This window comes from Fusarium verticillioides, chromosome 6, assembly GCF_000149555.1.
Source record: "Fusarium verticillioides 7600 chromosome 6, whole genome shotgun sequence".
Lineage (NCBI taxonomy): Eukaryota > Fungi > Ascomycota > Sordariomycetes > Hypocreales > Nectriaceae > Fusarium > Fusarium verticillioides.
Window position 1 is genome coordinate 3,758,364 of NC_031680.1, and position 17,874 is coordinate 3,776,237.

The window sequence follows — 17,874 nt, forward strand, 5'->3', positions numbered from 1 at the left end:
TGATATGTCACCGGACCGACTGTGCCTCAAACATGCGGCCTGCTGCATGTGAGACACTACATTGGATCATTCAGATGACTTCCTACAGTTTGCAGCCTGCTGATTCCATCCTTTATTGCCCAATCATGCTATGTTTCTTGGTTAGGGCGTGACCACCGGATCCTGGGTCGGCGTATCCATTGGTATCCTACAAAATGAGAGGGGGAGCTGAGACCATCCATGAGGCTCCGTACTGGGCTAGATCTGTGAGCAACCCAAGGCTCACTGCCCCCCTTATGCAGGTCTACTGGGAAGGCCTATTCACTCCCGCCGTCACCGAAGGCTTAGGCTTCTAAAAGCGACGGGAAACCCAGACCGATGTCACTCATAATCATGGTGTGAATTAGCGGGCCCGAGCACTACAAGAATAATAGTCTAGTACAGCTGTCTTCAACCTATTGTTCATGAAAGGCCTTCCTCCAACTGCTCCACGAGTTCGATACTATGGTGGCGACTATCCCTTGACATCCTGTCGAATGGGTGAGGAGCGCTGGCTAACTATGGTCTAGGCAGAAATCTTCGGCGCTGCGGCAGCCGCGTTCGGCGTCCTGGAGCAAGTCTCCAAGTTCAGCAAAAGGATTCTCTTCGCCAAAGACAGTTCGAAGGATTTGCCTCCCATTATTGAGAGACACATGCACATCATCAATGACACGATGGACATGATCAAGCTGATTGAAGACGAGGAGCCCTTCAAGACTCGAGCCATAAGAAACGTTCTTCGGAGGATCCAGACCACTGGAACAGCCCTCACCCAGCATCTCCAGGAGATGTGTGTGGTGCTAGAGAAGGGTGGTGTCAGAAACTTCGTTCATCAGCTTCGTGTCGGTACTAAAGAGGTGGATCAGCTAGAGAAGCTGCTTCGTGATTTGACAGATGACAAGCAAGACCTCGGAACAAGTCTCGAGTACGTTCACGTTGGATTAACCCACAAGGCCGGGCAGGCAGTCGCAGTCAACACGGCCGCGGTCCAGGAGCTGAACCATCTCTTCAAAGCAGCCCTGGGAGACAAATACGGCCTCAGAATTGCAGCTATTGTGCAAAACCGTCAAGCGAATGGTGGGCTTCCTCTAATCCCACTATGTCAATCAAGTCTCGTTGTACGACACTAGATAACTGTATTGCTGACCATGAATACACTACAGGAGAAGGACTGGTGTTCCTAGACGAGCACGACATCACGGAGTTGTCCGGTCTGAAAGAGGAGGACCCCTCTACGAGCAACGACGACTCACCCAGGCCTCGTCGGAAGGAAAGATACATTGAGAGGAATGAAGCCATTAAGAATTCCTTCATGCTAAATGTCCCAGTTGCCGATGAGCCCGACACTTGGGCACACATAGATATCATCAGGATTTCTGACAACAAAGCAACCGACGGATCTACTATGGTAAACTATCCAATATCGTCGAAGCACCTCATGGCTCTCATCCAGCGGCCCTTGGGGAACTAGAGCCATAGACCCAAGAAGGGCCTCAAGACTCACCATAGTTTTCAGAAGGTGACCAAGAACGGGTGACTAGGGACTTTCTTTGAACTGGATTGGTCTTCGAAGTTAAACCTCTGCTTCGGAATTAAAATCAACCATGTTGAACATGTTAGCTCTTCATTAAATGATGAAGTATGTCAACTTATTCTGCAAGTAACGGTACTTCGGTACACATTCATATTAATCCCTAAATCCTCACCGGTCCTCTGCAAATCGCCTCTGATTGTCAAGTGATCGGCTTATGCTCTTTTCAGTCTTCTCCAAACTAACAACAACAGCCTTGTAGAACCTTTCCCGTAGCTCCGAGTCGAGCAAGTCCTTTCCTCGGCTTGGATACTTGATACAGTAATCCACCGCTCTTGGGAAATGCGTTCCACCAAACACGCTCTTAAGACTCGTGCCGCACAGATTGGTGACTTGTGCATAGCTAGAGTGTCCTCTGTCTATCTCCCCAGCGTCGTTTGTTCTTAGTCCATGGACGAGCTTCCGATGCGCAAGTTCAAGGAGTGTGATTCCGAGCTGGTGGAGTATCTCTCGACTGGGCGTTCCTCCCGATGCTGACAGATATTGTTCGGATCCGTTCCGACCCACAAGCTTCAGAGTAAAATGAGGATCCCAGACCCCGCCATTGATACTGTCTAGTATCATAATATTCTCGCTGCTAAAAGGTGTCTGCGGCCAAACCTTTGGTGTAAACCTGAGCAATGCCTCGCAGAGTACGCGTGCCACATGGATCCTCATGTGTTCGGCAGTGAGATCCGGCATTTGGACATGACACCCTTCGCGTATCCACTGCGATAGAGGCACAGGATCGATGCGGGGTGGCATTTCTGGAAAATTCAACCGGTTCTGCCTGAGAGTAAGGTCGTCAAAGTCCGTCATTGCCGGTAGGTCAGCAAGATCCGCGGCCCAATGGCCAAACCCCTGGCCGTAGTTACTTAAACAGAGGGCTGACGTTGAGCGCGAATTGGAGTGCACTGTCTGCCTTTGTGGTGCCGACGACGGCTTTCGTTGTGTAGTTTGTCTTGTCGACCTACTGGTAGGGCGGGCCTTCCTTTTAGAAACGCCACGATTGGGGCGTGATCTTGGACTTCTAGACTCCCTAGTCCAATGGTTTAGTTTTTTGAGGTCCTTTACGTCAAGAGGCATCAATGTAGATGTTGCTCGAAACCATATGAGATTTGTGCTGTTGTGACGGTGAGACGCAGCCTTGAACGCCAGATGGAAGTCTAGAACTGGAGTTGTTTGTTTCAAGTCGTCATTCACTCTGAGATTAAAGTATACTTGATGCTCCTTATGTACGTAGCAGACCTGGCAAAGCTGTTGGTATAGGAGGCTTGTGGCCTTCTGACAAATTTCAAACCTGGACATCATCTCTTTCTCGGCCTTTGTTAATGGCTCCTGTTGACGTAACTGCTGAATGTCCGAGAGCTGTGTGCACAAGTCCTGGAATTGCAAGAATGATGGTTTTATCCGTTGAAGATGTTCCAGGAGACCTCCGTAACGATTCGTGCGCCTTTCCCCTTGGGTTCCGCCCATGGGGAAATCAAGCGCCTTGAGATTTCTAATGAGCGATTTCTATAGATATCTGTGTTAGGAAAATCAATGCAACGAGAAATGTGGTATTAACTATACTTACTTCTCGTTTAGTGGTCGTGAATAATTCTCGGATGGCTCTGTCAAGGTCTTGGAGTTCCTTCGTCGCATTAAAAAGGTTTTTGGAGACTTTTTCGAGCATCCGTTGGACATCAACATGCTCCTCCAGCTCTATTTCTAATTCATCAATTTGTTTGATGTTTTCGTGTTGTGCTCGACAGATTACCATCTGGCTCTGCAACTGAAACAAAATTGGTCTGATGTTCCGGTCGTACGGGATGAGTTGGCCGTAGATGGCATTTTGAAACTGAATGGCCAAGCCGGCCCGTTCACGGCAGCTTCTCAGGTGACTGAGCCAGCGTTTCGATTGATTGGGTTGCGCTGAATTAGTTTCTGAGGTGTTCCGAATCCTGTTGCTCACATCCGCATTTGCTTTGGTTGAGCCGGAACCAAATGATTGCCTGAGGTCGGGAGCCGCAAGTTGACGATCGCCTCGGCCAGAATTCGGGGCTGGTTCATTGAGCGCAGCACCATTTTTCAATTGCAACGATCTTATTTCATCCAACGTCTCAAGAGACCCTGTACTTGACGTAAAACTTGAGCCGAAAAGTGCCAAGTTTGGAGATCTTTGACTCGCGGGCGAAGGGGGATTGATCACCACTTGTCCAACACTCGCAATAGTGATGTTTTGGGTCCGCTTATGAAGATTTACACTATCGTCCGTCATAGAATTGACGAATATTCCATTGTCAGAGACAGTATTGGCTTCACTCGTAAGGCTTGCGGGCACCTGCAACGACTGCGAACGAACGCTCATTGCAGAAGGCGGCACAGGCTGCATAGCAGCGCAGGGATGTTTAATGGATAACGAAGTAGCAAAATAACGAATCAAAAGCCCAAGGATAGCAACGTATCGCAAAAGTGAGATGATCGAATAATCACAGTCACTACGACAACCGATCAAATGACATTGACCGAGATGCGAGTTTCGTCAGTACTCCATGCTTGAGCCTCATTGCTGGGCCGCCTGTCTTATCACAAGTGTGCCCTTGTTTAGGCGATGTCCGAGGGAGCAGAAAGTGCAAATCAGCCACTCTGGGTGATTGGTGTCCATTTGTGATATACCGCGCTTACCTGCAGGATATGCTCAATATGGCCAATGTATACAGTGCGAACTGAACAGTCTGCGCCGTGCCACCCACACAGCTTTATGAGAAGAGTTTCCATATCTCCGACGGATGGGTGTGCTGCATGGCATGGCTCACGTTGGGTTGACGGCAAAATTAGATTCCAGGAAGAAGTATATTCAGGGCTGAATTTTGTGGCTAGCCCCTTGGAGACAAGGATTACGCCCGAGTCTCTATTAAGTCAGAATCAATGATGGAGCTGAGTCCTCTCAATCTTGTTCTGAGTCCTTTGTGATCGGCTGTAATGAGGCTTGGGAACTATTGGCTGTCGACAACTGAGACAACCCTCAATCCCTGCAACGGCACGCATAGCACGACAATCGATGTGAGCGTTTGTACGCATGCATGCTGGTGCATACGCGTAGGACATTAGTATTTCCCTATGCTTCTTTATCGAACTTTTTTAAGGCGAAAAGCAGGACAGTAAGCTAGGTACTTATAGGAAGACTTAGAAAGTACTTATATTAAGACTTTTAAGTATTTAGGTTAAACCAATATATATTATATTTATATAGTTATATATATTTTATAATTTAAAAAAGCCTATTTTAGGTCTTTTATTTTTATATTTTTATATTAATTTTAAATAATATATTTAAATACTTTTAAAGTTTACTATTATTATAATTTAATAAAGATAATATATTTTGGAGATATGCTCAACAAAAGATGCATTCGAAGCCTACCTACTGAAGGCGTTGAACCGCTTTGTGTACAACGGGCTTACGTGGCATCCGTGCGTTACGCGAATTGTCACTATCACAGATGCACGCAAGGCTAGAAATATGGCTAGAGAGTATTTCGGTAATTGCATCACAGCTTCTGATAGTCTGTATTTTCCAGTCCAAAAATCGGAGCACAGTGGCTTTCGCAGTTCGTAAAGGATATGCTGACGCCAGAGAAATTGGATCAGGGCCATGAGTGGATTCAGTCGATTCAAGCTGTCAACGGGCTCATGGACTTGGCACCCGCATTTGACACCGATATTTTGTATGTAGAAAATTGGACCAAAGTTTCTATGGAGGAGATTGATTTTGCACAGGAGCAGCATATGTTCTGCGAGCCCTTGGAAGTGGAGGCTCTGCTGTTCCGAAACTGGTCCATGATTTATACGGCAAAGGTTGCTAATGCAGGAGACGCGAATAGCCTGGGATACCAGGTACAAGTCTTGGTTCCAAAAGGACGCGCAGCTGACCTCATTAATGGGATAGCTACGGATCTGCAGGAGGGATTTGATGAGTAGTTTTGGTAGAGTAGTGGTAATATAGGCACAAAATATACGTGTCGTATTCTGTGAAAATGGGGAGGCCCCTTGTCCGCTGAAGTCATGATGCAACTATAAATCGTAAGATGAGCTCAGGGATAAATATAGGTATAGACTCTTGCGCCCATTCTTGTACAGATCGGTTTGCGGCCAGCGGAGCTGAGGATGGAAGATTGAGCTGTTCTTGGCATGTTAATCGCCATGGATGAGACAATCGGAGCAATCCAAGACACCGGTGTCCAGGCCACACCCAAGCATCTCGTTGGCAACGAGCAAGAAACGCAGCGCAAGCCCACACTGATCAACGGAAAGATTGTGGACGCAGTATCCTCCAACGTTGACGATCGCACCACGCACGAGCTCTACATGTGGCCCTTTCCAGACGCCGTCCACGCTAGTGTAGCATCAGTCATGTGTGGCTACAACCGCGTCAACGAGACTTAAAGCTGCGAGAACGAGTATCTGATCAATAACCTGTTGAAGAAAGAGCTTGGTTTTGAGGGTTATGTCATGTCGGATTTTCTGGCTACGCCGCCTGGACTCGGTCCCGTCAAGGCAGGGCTTGATATGAACCAGCCTGGACCTGCAAGTACGCTTCCCGTCGTTGAGACTTACTGGGGCGACAATCTCGTTGAGTGTGTCAAGAACGGGACACTCTCTGAGTCGGATCTCGATGGAATGGTGTGCCGCATCTTGACGCCTTACTTCTATCTTGGCCAGAATAAAGACAACCCGTCTGTGGACCCATCGTCTCAGCCTCTCTTCTACAACGGCTTCGGGTATACTTATCCGGGCCCTTGTCCAGTTGGCCGCGATGTCCGCGGCAACCATTCAGGGCTCATCCGTGATATCGCCGCTGCCGGAACAGTCTTGCTCGAGAATCAAGGCTCCATCATTCCTCTTAACAAGTCCCTCACCAACATCGGTCTCTTTGGAAACGATGCTGCTGATCCCTCCATTGGGACCCTCTTCAGCAACCACGATGGTATCGACAGTGGTACTCTTATCTCCGGTGGCGGTTCAGGAAGCGGCCGACCGAGCTACGTTATCAGTCCCTTGGACGCCTTCAAGTCTTACGTGAAAGACAACGGCAAGCGGCTCCAGTACGTCACCAACAATACTGCCATTCTCAGCATTATGCCTGGTCTGTACCCCTGGCCAGATGTCTGCATAGTTTTCCTCAAGTCCTTCGCCACCGAGGGTTTTGATCGCAAGACTCTTGTGGTAGATGACAACTCAATCCAAGTCGTCAATAGTATTTCATCACGCTGCCCTCGCGGCACCGTGGTAGTCACTCACTGTGGAGGGCCGGAGGTGATGCCGTGGACGATGAACCCTAATGTTAGCGCGATTGTCGCTGCGCATTATCCGGGGTCAGGAATTAGGGAAATTCCATCTTGGACGTCTTGACCGGAAACGTCAATCCCTCTGGCAAGCTCCCATTAACCATTGCCAAGAAAGAGGAGGACTACACGGAAAGATCACCAACATCACTGGCTCCGCAGCTGAAGACTCTTCGAATTGGCGAAGTGACTTTAGTCAGGGCCCATTCAATGACTATAGACACTTCGACAACAAAGGCCTGGAGGCTCTCTATGAGTTTGGCTACGGTCTCAGCTACACCACTTTTGGACTATCCTCCAACCTCGTCGTCTCCTCAGCGAACAAGATCTCCGCCCGCGCATCACTCTCCAAAGCTACACTCGAACTCGGTAGCCCTCATCTCTGGGAAACAGTCGCCAAGTGCCACGCCGAGGTATCCAACACTTGCCGGGTTGCAGGCGCCACAGTCATTCAGCTATATGCATCTTTGCCCAAGAACAATATACCAGCCAATAGCCCAGTACGGATACTACTTGGGTTCAAGAAAGTGTCATTCGCCCAAGGCGTTGGGATCTGAGTTATTGGGATGTCGCTCTTCAGGACTGGATGGTACCGAAGGGTGGCATAAAGTTCAGTGTTGGGTTCAGCTCATAGGATCTGAGGTCTTCGACAATCGTTCAACTGGTAATATAACGCTGTATATTATTCGAGATGGATTGATTATTGTGGAATTGAGCTTTTCTTTCAGCTTGTTATGAAGTGATATAGTGAGAGATTTTAGTAATATTGTATTTCCCCCACTTTCTTTATTTATATGTCGAGATTTCTCATCCACATATGCCCCTTTTACACAGCAGAAAGAAGATTATGTAAGTTTAGTACTCTTCAGAGGACTCCTAGGAAGAACAGCGTCAAGACCGCCCTTTTGTCTTGGTAAAAGTTCCGGGTAACATGGCCAAAGCGGGCCTTTATCCTAAATAGGCATCTCCCAAAAGCCGTGGTGGGGTCCCGTGAGATATTTATATTAAGCTTAAGATGAATCTGGTAGTTCATCGGCACCAGGGCTTGGCAGAGTCTGTCGCTTGGAAAAACACGAGATATTACTGGTGGTCTTGATGATTATCTCATGCGCAGGCTATCTATGTGCCTGTTCATCTTTGACCCTTGGCCCGATATTTCTGGGGAACCTTTGGGATAGTCACTAACTCTATATAGATACGATATACAACGTTCCAGGGGTTTGGGGTCACCTTAATGGCTGCAGGTTTGATTCTAATCGTCACTACGAATATTCAGGGTCGCATTGGTATCCATAGTGTTGCCTTGGCCCGGACCAAGTCAAGGACCTTATCGCATTCATTCTTCGATTGAATAAGCTGCCAAGCACAAAAGGACCAGCTTCCAAGAACAAAAGAACTAGCTTCCAATCCAGGGAATGATCGACGATAGTTTTCCAATCCCAATCAACATACCCTCAATGTTAAGTATAAAGACTCCCTCCATGGCTCGTGATATCCGCTCTGTAGTTTCTCACCATCATCTCATTGAAACCTCCCCAATCCGTCAACATGAAGGCCAGCATCACCTCTCTCCTCCTAGCCACCCTCGCGGGCTCTGCCGTCGCACAGACCCAGAGGATCAATACGGCCAAGTACAATGAGGACTACCTCCGTGCCAAGAGTGCCCCTCACGCCATTGGTATGGGAGAGCTTAAGCAGCGCAAGATGGCTCTTCATGAGAGTGAGGCTGCGGCTGGTGTCTTTGACAAAGATCGCTACAAGGTCCTCAGCTCTGGTACACCTTGTGCCGATGGAAAGGCCGGTGGTTACTCTTGTAACAAGATTGACCTCTTGGGCTTCTTGCGCCACCAGGATATGGGCAGCCGAACCCGCGTCGGTAATGATGTCTGGGGTATGTTCCATACATAGTCTTGTTCTATGACTTCATTTTGCTAACTAATCTTCCAGGCTGGACACATGCCTCCAGTGGTCGCGAGTTCGCCCTTCTCGGACAATCAGACGGCACAGCCTTCGCAGAGGTTCACCCCGACGGTAGCCTAACCTACGTCGGCCGCCTCCCAACCCAGACGGTCGCATCATCATGGCGCGACATCAAAGTCATCGGCAACTACGCCTACATCGGCTCCGAGGCAGCTGGCCACGGTCTCCAGATCTTCGATCTCACCAAGCTTCTCAACACCGACAAGAAGAACCCCCCTACCTTTAGCATCAGAAGCGACTTGGCAGCGCACTTTAGCGCTTTCGGCAACAGCCACAACATCGTCGCCAACGAGGAGACCGCCCTCATCGCCGCCGTCGGAACAGCTTACGATCTCAAGTGCCGTGCTGGTCTTTGGATGATTGACGTCTCTAACCCCAAGCGTCCTCAGGATGCTGGTTGTGTCGCTTCGGATGGCTACGTCCACGACGCGCAGTGCGTTATCTACCGTGGTCCCCAGAAGGCCTTCCAGGGTCGTGAGATTTGCTTCAACTATAATGAAGATGCGCTCACTATTGTTGATATTTCTCGTCGCACTATGCCGCGCCAGCTGTCGCGCACTACATACAACGGTGCCACGTATACCCACCAGGGTTGGTTGACAGAGGATCACAAGTATCTCCTCCTCGACGACGAGCTGGATGAGCAAGAAAAGACTGGCCCTGCAGCTGACCAGCACACAACCACATACATTGTCGATATCCAAGATCTTGAGTACCCCGTCTTCCGTGGTGTCTACAAGAGCCCTGTTCGCTCTATCGATCACAACCAATACGTCGTTGGCGGCGTGTCATACCAGGCTAATTACGGATCTGGTCTGCGCATGGTGAATGTGTCTTCAATTGCTCAGGATGACACTGGTGCTCTGTTTGAGGAGATTGGTTTCTTTGACGTCCACCCTGAGGATGACGCTGTTGGCGGTGAGGCGCAGTTTTATGGTGCTTGGTCTGTTTACCCTTACTTCCAGAGCGGCAACATCTTGGTTAGCTCCATTGAGCGAGGCCTGTTTTCGCTCCGATATACCGGTTAATTCAATAGGCTATTGTACATAGAATAACATTCATGCAAATATTTTTTATTACCCTCTCAATTCTCAATCAAGCTACGTGACGTATCTATCTCGCTCCGTTATCGACCCCCTGCGAAGGTGGAGAAACGCGAAATCCCTATGAGTCCCACTAAATCTCCGGTGGGAGTCCGTCGCGTCCCGCTGGCCTACCCTACATCATGTCGCCAATTTAAATCATGAGGCCTCTTTCTGCATCCGTGAGCCATCCGCCGATGTTTCGACAAGTTTTCAGAGTCAGATTTATAAGTTATAGGTAATCTAAAGAGTCTTCTCTCGATTTGACCCGCTGAGACGTCGCAACAGGACGAATTGTCTTCAGGTTAGCTCATGTGATGATCAAGCTCATTCAACCATCCACAAATAGTGACACTATTTTCATTGGCAGAGCCAGACATCACAAACCTCCAATTCACGCTAGAAGCGCTTACTGGTCTCGGCACTAGGCTTCTCTTATTTATTTATCCCCATGCAAGCTCACCGGGTCCATTACAATGGCTAACCCAAGCCCAGGCTCATGAGCCAATGGATCAGGGGTTATCTCCCCAATTCCACCAGAGCTGATCATAAGTCAACAACCGGAGGGGAAGATTAGTGTCTGGGGATAAAGTCTGGGGAAGAGGTCTAGACGCTGTAGGTTACTACCCATCGATACCGGCAAGCAAGCATGAGCGACTCTGCAATGTACCCGTTCAGGAACGTGGCCAGTTCAATCTACCGAGCCCCCCTGATCTCGCCAGATCCCTTCCCTTTTCTCCACAATCGCTATCCGATATGGAGTCCCTGTCTGATGTCCATATCTGTCAGTTGTCACTCTCGTTCCTTGATAAGATCGTCAAGTCGCATGACGGGAGTTGGCTGGCTCCACCATCAACCTGCAGTTGCTTGCACCCTTGGGTCAATCCCATTAAACAATCTTTCACCCGTGGTAATAGAAGCAGCTGTTCCTCGTTCCGAGTATTTACGCATCGCATCAAATTGGCCAACACTTGGCACCTGGCTGCTGGCACTTATCCAAGGCGTAGATGACATGAAGGGATCAACACTTACCCCCCAGCTTACGACGAATCCTTTGAATCAGCAGACGCGTGGGGATGATTACTTACCCCACTAGTTTAATTCCATGCGGGGTCCCCAGAGTCTGCCTCCCAACCCCAGAACTTCCCGATGTAGGCAAACAACAGCTCCCCCATCATCTCAAGACTGGATACGGAAATTAAGCGTAACCACACGACCACCGCATAGGGGTAAACGCTTAGCCATCTACGCTACTCACGTTCCCGAGATTCGGTTAGAGCGAAAAACCTCCCTTGGCGCTACCCCAGCGCATGCGGGGTTTTCGCAATCTCGACCTTTCTAGTCCTACCACGAGCCCTTCTCCGCACACGCGCTAACACGCGCTACGACCAGGGATGGGATAAATTTTCAAGCGAAGTCGGAGCTGTAATTGGCTCGTGGCCATTGGACGGGACGCATACAGAGTATATTAAAGAGCTTTTTCGCTTCCCCGTAGTTAAAATTTCGAACCCCAGATCTTTCATCTCCGCCGCAGACAACACAATCTCTCGTGCTGATCTGGCTGACGATTCTTCATCATGGGTATCTCCGTCAACAACATCTTCGCCGTCAATGAGGACAGGCCGACTCCCAAGTCCGTTTACAACTGGCGCGTGTACGTCTCCGCTGCCATCGCGTCCTTCGCATCATGCATGATCGGCTACGACTCCGCCTTCATCGGCACGACGATCGCGTTGCCGAGCTTCACGGAGGAATTCGACTTTGCCTCGTACGAACCCAATGACCTCGCTCTTCTCAAGTCCAACATCGTCTCCGTCTATCAAGCCGGTGCTTTCTTCGGCAGTCTATTCGCATACATCACATCGTATTTCATCGGTCGACGATACTCCCTTATTGCGTTCAGCTTTGTTTTCATGCTGGGCGCGGGTATGATGCTTGGCGCTAATGCTGAGCGTGGCTTGGGTCTTATTATCGGTGGTCGTGTTCTTGCTGGTGTTGGTGTTGGCGCTTGTTCGAATATGGTTCCCATCTACTGCTCTGAGCTGTCTCCTCCTGCTATTCGCGGTCGCCTTGTTGGTATCTATGAGCTTGGCTGGCAGATTGGTGGCCTTGTCGGCTTCTGGATCAACTATGGACTTGCTGAAACCATGGCTCCTAGCCACAAGCAGTGGATCATTCCCTTCGCGGTCCAGCTCATTCCCGCCGGCCTGCTGCTCTTCGGTTCCTTCTGGATCAAGGAGTCGCCTCGTTGGCTCTTCTCCAAGGGTCGTCGTGAGGAAGCCATGAAGAACCTGTGCTGGTTGAGACAGCTGCCCGCCAATGACCTCTATCTCGTTGAAGAGGTCAGCTATATCGACCAGGAACTCGAGCGATACAACAAGGAGGTCGGCCCTGGTTTCTGGAAGCCCTTCACTGCGCTCAAGAGCCGCAAGGTCCAGTGGCGTTTCTTCCTCGGCGGCATGATGTTCCTCTGGCAGAACGGTTCCGGCATCAACGCTATCAACTATTACAGCCCTACTGTCTTCAAGAGCATCGGTATCCAGGGCACCAACACCTCTTTCCTCACCACCGGTATCTTTGGTGTCGTCAAAACCGCTATCACCATCATCTTCATCCTGTTCCTGATCGAGACCGTTGGACGCAGAAAGTTGCTTATTATCGGTTCAGTTGGTGGTTCCCTCTGCATGTGGTTCATCGGTGCCTATATTAAGATTGCAGACCCCGCTGCCAAGGTTGCTGCTGCTGCTGCTGACGGAACTGAGGCTCCCAAGATGACGAGCGGTGGAATCGCTGCCGTTTTCTTCTTCTACCTTTGGACTGCCTTCTACTCCCCTACATGGAACCCCATTCCCTGGGTCCTCAACTCTGAGATGTTCAACGAAAACTCTAGGTAAGTTTCTTCAATCATCTATCAATCTAGATATATTACTAACATGCTGCAGATCACTCGGTCAAGCTTCCGCTGCTGCCAACAACTGGTTCTGGAATTTTATCATCTCCCGCTTTACTCCCCAGATGTTCCTCAAGATGGGCTACGGCGTCTACTTCTTCTTCGCGTCGCTCATGGTCCTCTCTTCCATCTTCGTCTTCTTCTTCATCCCCGAGACCAAGGGTCTGCCTCTTGACACCATGGATCGTCTCTTTGAGATCAAGCCTGTGTGGAAGGCTCATGGCCAACTGTCTGAGGAGCTGATGCTGCAGGAGGAGGAGTTCCGACGCAATGCCGAGGGTGCCGACCTTACTGCTGAGAAGACCCGAGCTATGGCTGAAGAGACCGAGCAGGTTTAAAGGTGGATATAAGACATATTGGTGAGGCTTATAGTTAGACTTGGTTTAATAACTAAAGAAAGTATTTTAAACTTATGATACAGAGATCTTCTTATTGCCATCTCATATGTGACATTTTGTAATACCCTAGCCCAAACGCTCCATCAGCTGCGACAGCTTTAATTTGCGATTGCTGGGTTGATCAGTGTCGACCCTAAGGAAATGTCAATATAGCACAAAACAGAAGTCGATCTAGAGAAGCTTACCTCCGTCGGGATAAACAATCTGGCCATTGTAAAACAAGCCACCCTTTCCAGCAAGGAAAAGAATAGTCGCAGCCATATCAGTATCATGACCGGGTCTTCCAGCTGGGTTAGTCATCTTCTTATCAATGTTGCTCTTGTTACCCTCATCGGACTCTCCGGTAGTCATCTCACTGGGGAACAGCCCTGGTGCGATAACATTGACTCGAACCTTGATGTCCTTGGTGAGAGTAGCTATCATGCGACTGAGGTGGGTTAGGGCAGCTTTGGAGGTGGCATAGGCTGGCTGACCCATGCTGGAACCTTTCATGGCTCCTGAGATGGAGGAGACATTGACAATCTGGGAGGAATAGCCAGGCGTAGTCTCATGACCTTTGGCGAGTAGTGGGAGGAATGCCATGGACATGTAGTAAGGCCCAGTCACGTTTGTCTTCAGCGTATCGGCCCATTGCTCTGGTTCCGTCTTGAGAAAGTGCTGCGAAAGAGCCTTAGCGTCGCTTGTGTCTGGTTCGCCAGCCGAGGCTAAATACGGTTAGCATCAGCATTAGCTCCAGTGTAACACGACGATCGACTCACAGAACTTGGTGTTGTCATCCTCCGCAATACCAGCGTTGTTGACGAGTAAGTGAACGCCCTTTGGCTCCTTCTTGCTAACCTCCTCCGCTAGACGGACAGCCTCGTCCTTCTCACTGACATCACCAGGGAGGACATGAATGCTCCCCGGGCCTGTGCCATACGTCTTCTGGGTTTGCTCCAGAACCTCTTTGCGGCGGCCTGTGATGTAGACTTTGGCGCCATTGGACTGCAGAGCTTGGGTGATCATCAGACCAATGCCAGTTGCGCCGCCTGTCACGACTGCTGTGATATGCGAGACATCAAACAAGGCAGCGGCCTTGAGAACTTCATTCTTCGCGTGGTCTTGAACTAAGTCAGTATATGGTTTTGTCTACATGGCCCATCGGTCGAAGGCTCCAACTCACGAGTAGCCATAGTTGCCACGATGCTTAAAAGCTCAATTAACACTTTGGTCAAAATGGAAGATGAATAAAGTTGAGAGTATGATTGTTCAACAATGCAAGTTTTGAGAGACGGATAGATGGCAAAAATATTGTTAGAGGTAGACAAATGGCAGATAGAACTTTAAATAAAGCATATCAAGCACGTAATATTCTGCAAATGCAAGCATCAGTATTCGCGAATGAATGTCTGATGACGTTGAGACACTGTAAATAACGGGTCTAACGATATAGCTCACGTCATCGATGTTCGCGACGACCTTTCGCTGGGCTCTACCCAATCATTCGACTTCCTTTAGCAATGTGAAGTAATAATAATGCTATACTATTGGAGCGCTACCTTCTATGCCTTTATGTCATGAAAATGAATTAAGATATTGCCCTATAAAACCTAAAGATACCTGGGGTTTTTTAATGCATTGGCTTGATATGCCTTGTTAAGATGCTATAAGCTTTATTTATAAAGTATTTTTTACTATAGATAGAGTATATTAAAGTTATTAACTTAATTATCAGGTTATTATATAACGTAGGGGCAAACGGAAGATTGCCAGAACTTTTACATGCCTTGTAAGGAGCAAACCTCGGTTATCTAGTTCTAAGATTTAGTGACCTTGTGCCCCACAGCCTTCCCCGCTTTACAGGGTCGGCAAGTTCAATATCCTACAAATATCCCACAAATATCCCACAGGATAGATCTCAGCCACTTCGTTAAGCGTTTAATGAACTCAGGGCCCAAACTTTGACATAAGGGCTTTGCTACTGATCTCCCGTATTTCACTTTTCTATTTCTATTAGTGTTTCAGTATATTCAATTATTCGATTTATTTTCTAGCTACTCCATCAGTATAACTGCAGGCATTAATCTTTTAATATTTATATCGTTAGTTAGACATAACGCAACGCTTATCTTGCAACTATGAAACATCCATAACGTACCGTTTGAGTCTCATAGTAAAGCAAGGAGGTGCCATACAATAACGCCACTCCTATTTTTCGTTTTCGGTACGAAATGTGATGTGATGGAACCGCTCCCTGTTATCTGGTGTAACGCTTTATGAACTAGTAGCATACAATAACGCCACTCCTATTTTTCGTTTTCGGTACGAAATGTGATATGATGGAATCACTCCTTGTTATCTGGTATAACGCTTTATGAACTAGTAGCCGCGCGCGCCGGATTCCGCGGCCTAATCAATACCCCGCGGATTATAGAATCTAACCGAACGCTTATAACGGGTTATCCTCCATAACTAGCAAGGCTTAAGATTTTGAGATTAAGACCTCCGCTTTTGGGACAGTGAGATTGCCGAGCTACGTCGGCAGTTCTCTCGAGTCCAAGGCTACAATCCGGTATGTGATGGTTCTGGATCGCTGGACGCCCGTTGATGGATCCAGAGGTCAACATAGAGATATCGTATCCCGCCAAGACATATATACCGTGACCAGAGCCCTGAGGGTCTTTCAGCACAGCTCCTTCAAAATCCAACACTAATAAGAGAAACAGTTATAGGTTCTTCCAAGTCAAATTCTTTCCTTAACTTCTTTTGCCTTACTATGTCCGGGCCGCCCCCCCAGATAAATTGGGTGCCAATATTGGCTGCCCGAGCCCAAAATGACCGTGATGCTATGAAACTCTACGCGGCAGCTGTTTCAGGCTTGATTGGCGTCTTTATTACCTATTATGCTGTGAATTCCGTATGGCGAAAGATCGGCTTGCCTAGAGGACCTTTCAGCTACTCAGCGATGTAAGAATCAATTCAAAGGCTACTGGGCTGTTCTCATCTGTTTAGGATTAAATCGGTTTTATCGAGAAAAGTCTCTATTGCACCTTCGCTCGGACATGTTCTTCTTTACATTACCTACTTCGGCTTGAACTTGGGTTTCTTCTTTGTAAAAGTCGATGATAGCATATTGTCCTGGGAGTATATCATCCCTATGAGAGCTGGATGGTAAGTTAGCTCCCTCGTTTTCCGAAATGTTACTGAAACTCCTCAGGTTAGCGGTCGGGAATCTTTGTTTGACAGTCTTTCTCAGTCTCAAAAACACACCGCTTGCATTCCTCACAGGATGGACCTACGATCGTTTGAATCCACTTCACAGAGCGTCGGGGTTAATGACCTCCGCTCTCGTCGTCATTCATGCTGCTATGGCTTCTGCCTTCTACCAGGATTCACAACCATCTAAGCTTTATGAAGAAAAGCAATACTTTGCCATTTTCGCTGCCTTCACTATGTTTTCTACAGTAGGTGTTGCCTTGGCGCTACAACGCAGACACTACGAGCTCTTTTATGTTTTCCATGTTCTGTTATTCGTTTTATTAGTGGGTTTCATATGTCTTCATCATCCAGATATCACCCAAAAGGTCATGATCGTCATATTTATAGCCGCAGGACTGTGGATCCTTGATCGCCTGGTGCGAGCGACCAGCCTACTCTATCATGGCATCAATAACACCGCAACACTACACCCCCTTCCAGGCGGCGCCACAAGGGTCATTCTGCAAAAGAGTCCTTTAGGTGCAAAGTCTGGACAGCACGCATACCTTTGGATTCCTGGGGTTCGATACTTTGAGACTCATCCCTTTACCATAGTGAGCACGCAACCAACTGAGTTTGTGGTTGACGCCCACGATGGCTTCACCCGCGACCTGCATGAATACGCCCTTAAAAATCCTGGGGTTACACTAAAAGCATCGGTTCATGGACCTTATGGATATATCCCCAATCCTGAGGCATACGATAAGATCTTGATCTTCGCTGGCGGTAGTGGCGGTACTTTTGGATTTGGTATGGCACTTCAGTTTCTACGAGATCTTGACACCGCTGCCCACAGGAACATCACCATTGTTTGGGCCATGAGAAACCCAGGTATATCTCCCAGTTCTGGCACAGGTAGTTCAAGCGACTAACCAACGACTGCTTCTAGATCTTTTGGAATGGTTCTCTCCCTACCTTGAAAACATTGCTCGCGCTCAAGGATTCAATATCTCTATCAACATTACTGGCAGATCAGACTTGTCAGAAAGGGCCACCAGTGACCAGCCACCCTCGCCTTCGAGGCGGTCGATTTCGGAAGATCGTGTGGAAAAGGTTGATACACCCGTTCAGTCGAATACGTCTGGACAAGACATTATTCTTGGGATTCCAATTCTACGTGGACGTCCTAATGTCGATGAGATTGTGGCCCAGACTCTACAGGGGATGTCTGCGAATACACGAGTCTTGTTTTTGGCATGTGGCCCATCTGGCTTGTTGCAAGATGTGAGGCAGTCGGCAACGTCTCGAATGGTTCCAAACGAGGCTGCGATGACACTTCATTTCGAGCAGTTCGGGTGGTAAGAAGCAGGTA

The 17,874-nt window shown here is 48.4% G+C and overlaps 9 protein-coding genes across 11 annotated transcripts; 7 read left to right on the forward strand and 2 right to left on the reverse strand.

Moving 5' to 3' along the window:
* The first annotated feature begins 60 nt into the window (after positions 1 to 60).
* FVEG_01570 (hypothetical protein) lies at positions 61 to 3,390 on the forward strand. Of its 3 annotated transcripts, XM_018888570.1 has the most exons (3): positions 61 to 486; positions 549 to 1,095; positions 1,182 to 3,390. In XM_018888570.1, exons 1-3 carry the CDS (start codon positions 484 to 486, stop codon positions 1,487 to 1,489), a joined length of 858 nt encoding a protein of 285 aa, XP_018744506.1. In that variant the 5' UTR covers positions 61 to 483; the 3' UTR covers positions 1,490 to 3,390. The 3 variants fall into 3 exon arrangements, with proteins under 3 accessions (XP_018744506.1, XP_018744507.1, XP_018744508.1); XM_018888571.1 differs by having other exon boundaries at positions 61 to 1,095; XM_018888572.1 differs by having other exon boundaries at positions 549 to 3,390.
* Positions 1,622 to 4,181, reverse strand: FVEG_01569 (hypothetical protein). Its single transcript, XM_018888569.1, has 2 exons — positions 3,165 to 4,181; positions 1,622 to 3,103 (listed from the first exon to the last, which is right to left on the reverse strand). The coding sequence occupies exons 1-2, from the start codon at positions 3,960 to 3,962 to the stop codon at positions 1,721 to 1,723; spliced, it is 2,181 nt and encodes a 726-aa protein (XP_018744505.1). The 5' UTR covers positions 3,963 to 4,181; the 3' UTR covers positions 1,622 to 1,720.
* Positions 4,182 to 5,073: 892 nt separating this feature from the next.
* On the forward strand, positions 5,074 to 5,551 carry FVEG_14867 (hypothetical protein; the record flags this gene model as incomplete). Its single annotated transcript, XM_018903884.1, has 2 exons — positions 5,074 to 5,112; positions 5,171 to 5,551. 2 exons carry the CDS (start codon positions 5,074 to 5,076, stop codon positions 5,549 to 5,551), a joined length of 420 nt encoding a protein of 139 aa, XP_018744504.1.
* A 222-nt stretch (positions 5,552 to 5,773) lies between these two features.
* FVEG_14866 (beta-glucosidase) lies at positions 5,774 to 6,016 on the forward strand (the record flags this gene model as incomplete). Its single annotated transcript, XM_018903883.1, has 1 exon — positions 5,774 to 6,016. The coding sequence occupies one exon, from the start codon at positions 5,774 to 5,776 to the stop codon at positions 6,014 to 6,016; it is 243 nt and encodes an 80-aa protein (XP_018744503.1).
* A 66-nt stretch (positions 6,017 to 6,082) lies between these two features.
* FVEG_14865 (hypothetical protein) lies at positions 6,083 to 7,472 on the forward strand (the record flags this gene model as incomplete). The annotated part of the gene is made up of 2 exons (XM_018903882.1): positions 6,083 to 6,913; positions 6,951 to 7,472. The coding sequence occupies 2 exons, from the start codon at positions 6,083 to 6,085 to the stop codon at positions 7,470 to 7,472; spliced, it is 1,353 nt and encodes a 450-aa protein (XP_018744502.1).
* Positions 7,473 to 8,463: 991 nt separating this feature from the next.
* Positions 8,464 to 9,923, forward strand: FVEG_01567 (hypothetical protein; the record flags this gene model as incomplete). Its single annotated transcript, XM_018888568.1, has 2 exons — positions 8,464 to 8,806; positions 8,863 to 9,923. 2 exons carry the CDS (start codon positions 8,464 to 8,466, stop codon positions 9,921 to 9,923), a joined length of 1,404 nt encoding a protein of 467 aa, XP_018744501.1.
* Positions 9,924 to 11,554: 1,631 nt separating this feature from the next.
* FVEG_01566 (quinate permease) lies at positions 11,555 to 13,265 on the forward strand (the record flags this gene model as incomplete). The annotated part of the gene is made up of 2 exons (XM_018888567.1): positions 11,555 to 12,867; positions 12,920 to 13,265. The coding sequence occupies 2 exons, from the start codon at positions 11,555 to 11,557 to the stop codon at positions 13,263 to 13,265; spliced, it is 1,659 nt and encodes a 552-aa protein (XP_018744500.1).
* A 22-nt stretch (positions 13,266 to 13,287) lies between these two features.
* On the reverse strand, positions 13,288 to 14,601 carry FVEG_01565 (hypothetical protein). Its single transcript, XM_018888566.1, has 4 exons — positions 14,488 to 14,601; positions 14,084 to 14,425; positions 13,511 to 14,029; positions 13,288 to 13,458 (listed from the first exon to the last, which is right to left on the reverse strand). Exons 1-4 carry the CDS (start codon positions 14,495 to 14,497, stop codon positions 13,424 to 13,426), a joined length of 906 nt encoding a protein of 301 aa, XP_018744499.1. The 5' UTR covers positions 14,498 to 14,601; the 3' UTR covers positions 13,288 to 13,423.
* Positions 14,602 to 16,080: 1,479 nt separating this feature from the next.
* FVEG_14864 (hypothetical protein) lies at positions 16,081 to 17,864 on the forward strand (the record flags this gene model as incomplete). Its single annotated transcript, XM_018903881.1, has 4 exons — positions 16,081 to 16,271; positions 16,317 to 16,475; positions 16,522 to 17,393; positions 17,452 to 17,864. 4 exons carry the CDS (start codon positions 16,081 to 16,083, stop codon positions 17,862 to 17,864), a joined length of 1,635 nt encoding a protein of 544 aa, XP_018744498.1.
* Between the last annotated feature and the right edge of the window lie 10 nt (positions 17,865 to 17,874).

What these genes read in the sequence shown, in the direction of transcription:
- FVEG_01570 (XM_018888570.1), top strand. An exon ending in GCAAAACCGTCAAGCGAATG is followed by an intron (nt 1,096 to 1,181) that starts GTGGGCTTCCTC and finishes AATACACTACAG; the next exon opens with GAGAAGGACTGGTGTTCCTA.
- FVEG_01569 (XM_018888569.1), bottom strand. Translation starts at nt 3,962, where the DNA reads ATGCAGCCTGTGCCGCCTTCTGCAATGAGCGTTCGTTCGCAGTCGTTG. An exon ending in TCACGACCACTAAACGAGAA is followed by an intron (nt 3,104 to 3,164) that starts GTAAGTATAGTT and finishes AGATATCTATAG; the next exon opens with AAATCGCTCATTAGAAATCT.
- FVEG_01565 (XM_018888566.1), bottom strand. An exon ending in GGATGACAACACCAAGTTCT is followed by an intron (nt 14,030 to 14,083) that starts GTGAGTCGATCG and finishes AACCGTATTTAG; the next exon opens with CCTCGGCTGGCGAACCAGAC. An exon ending in GATTGTTTATCCCGACGGAG is followed by an intron (nt 13,459 to 13,510) that starts GTAAGCTTCTCT and finishes ACATTTCCTTAG; the next exon opens with GGTCGACACTGATCAACCCA.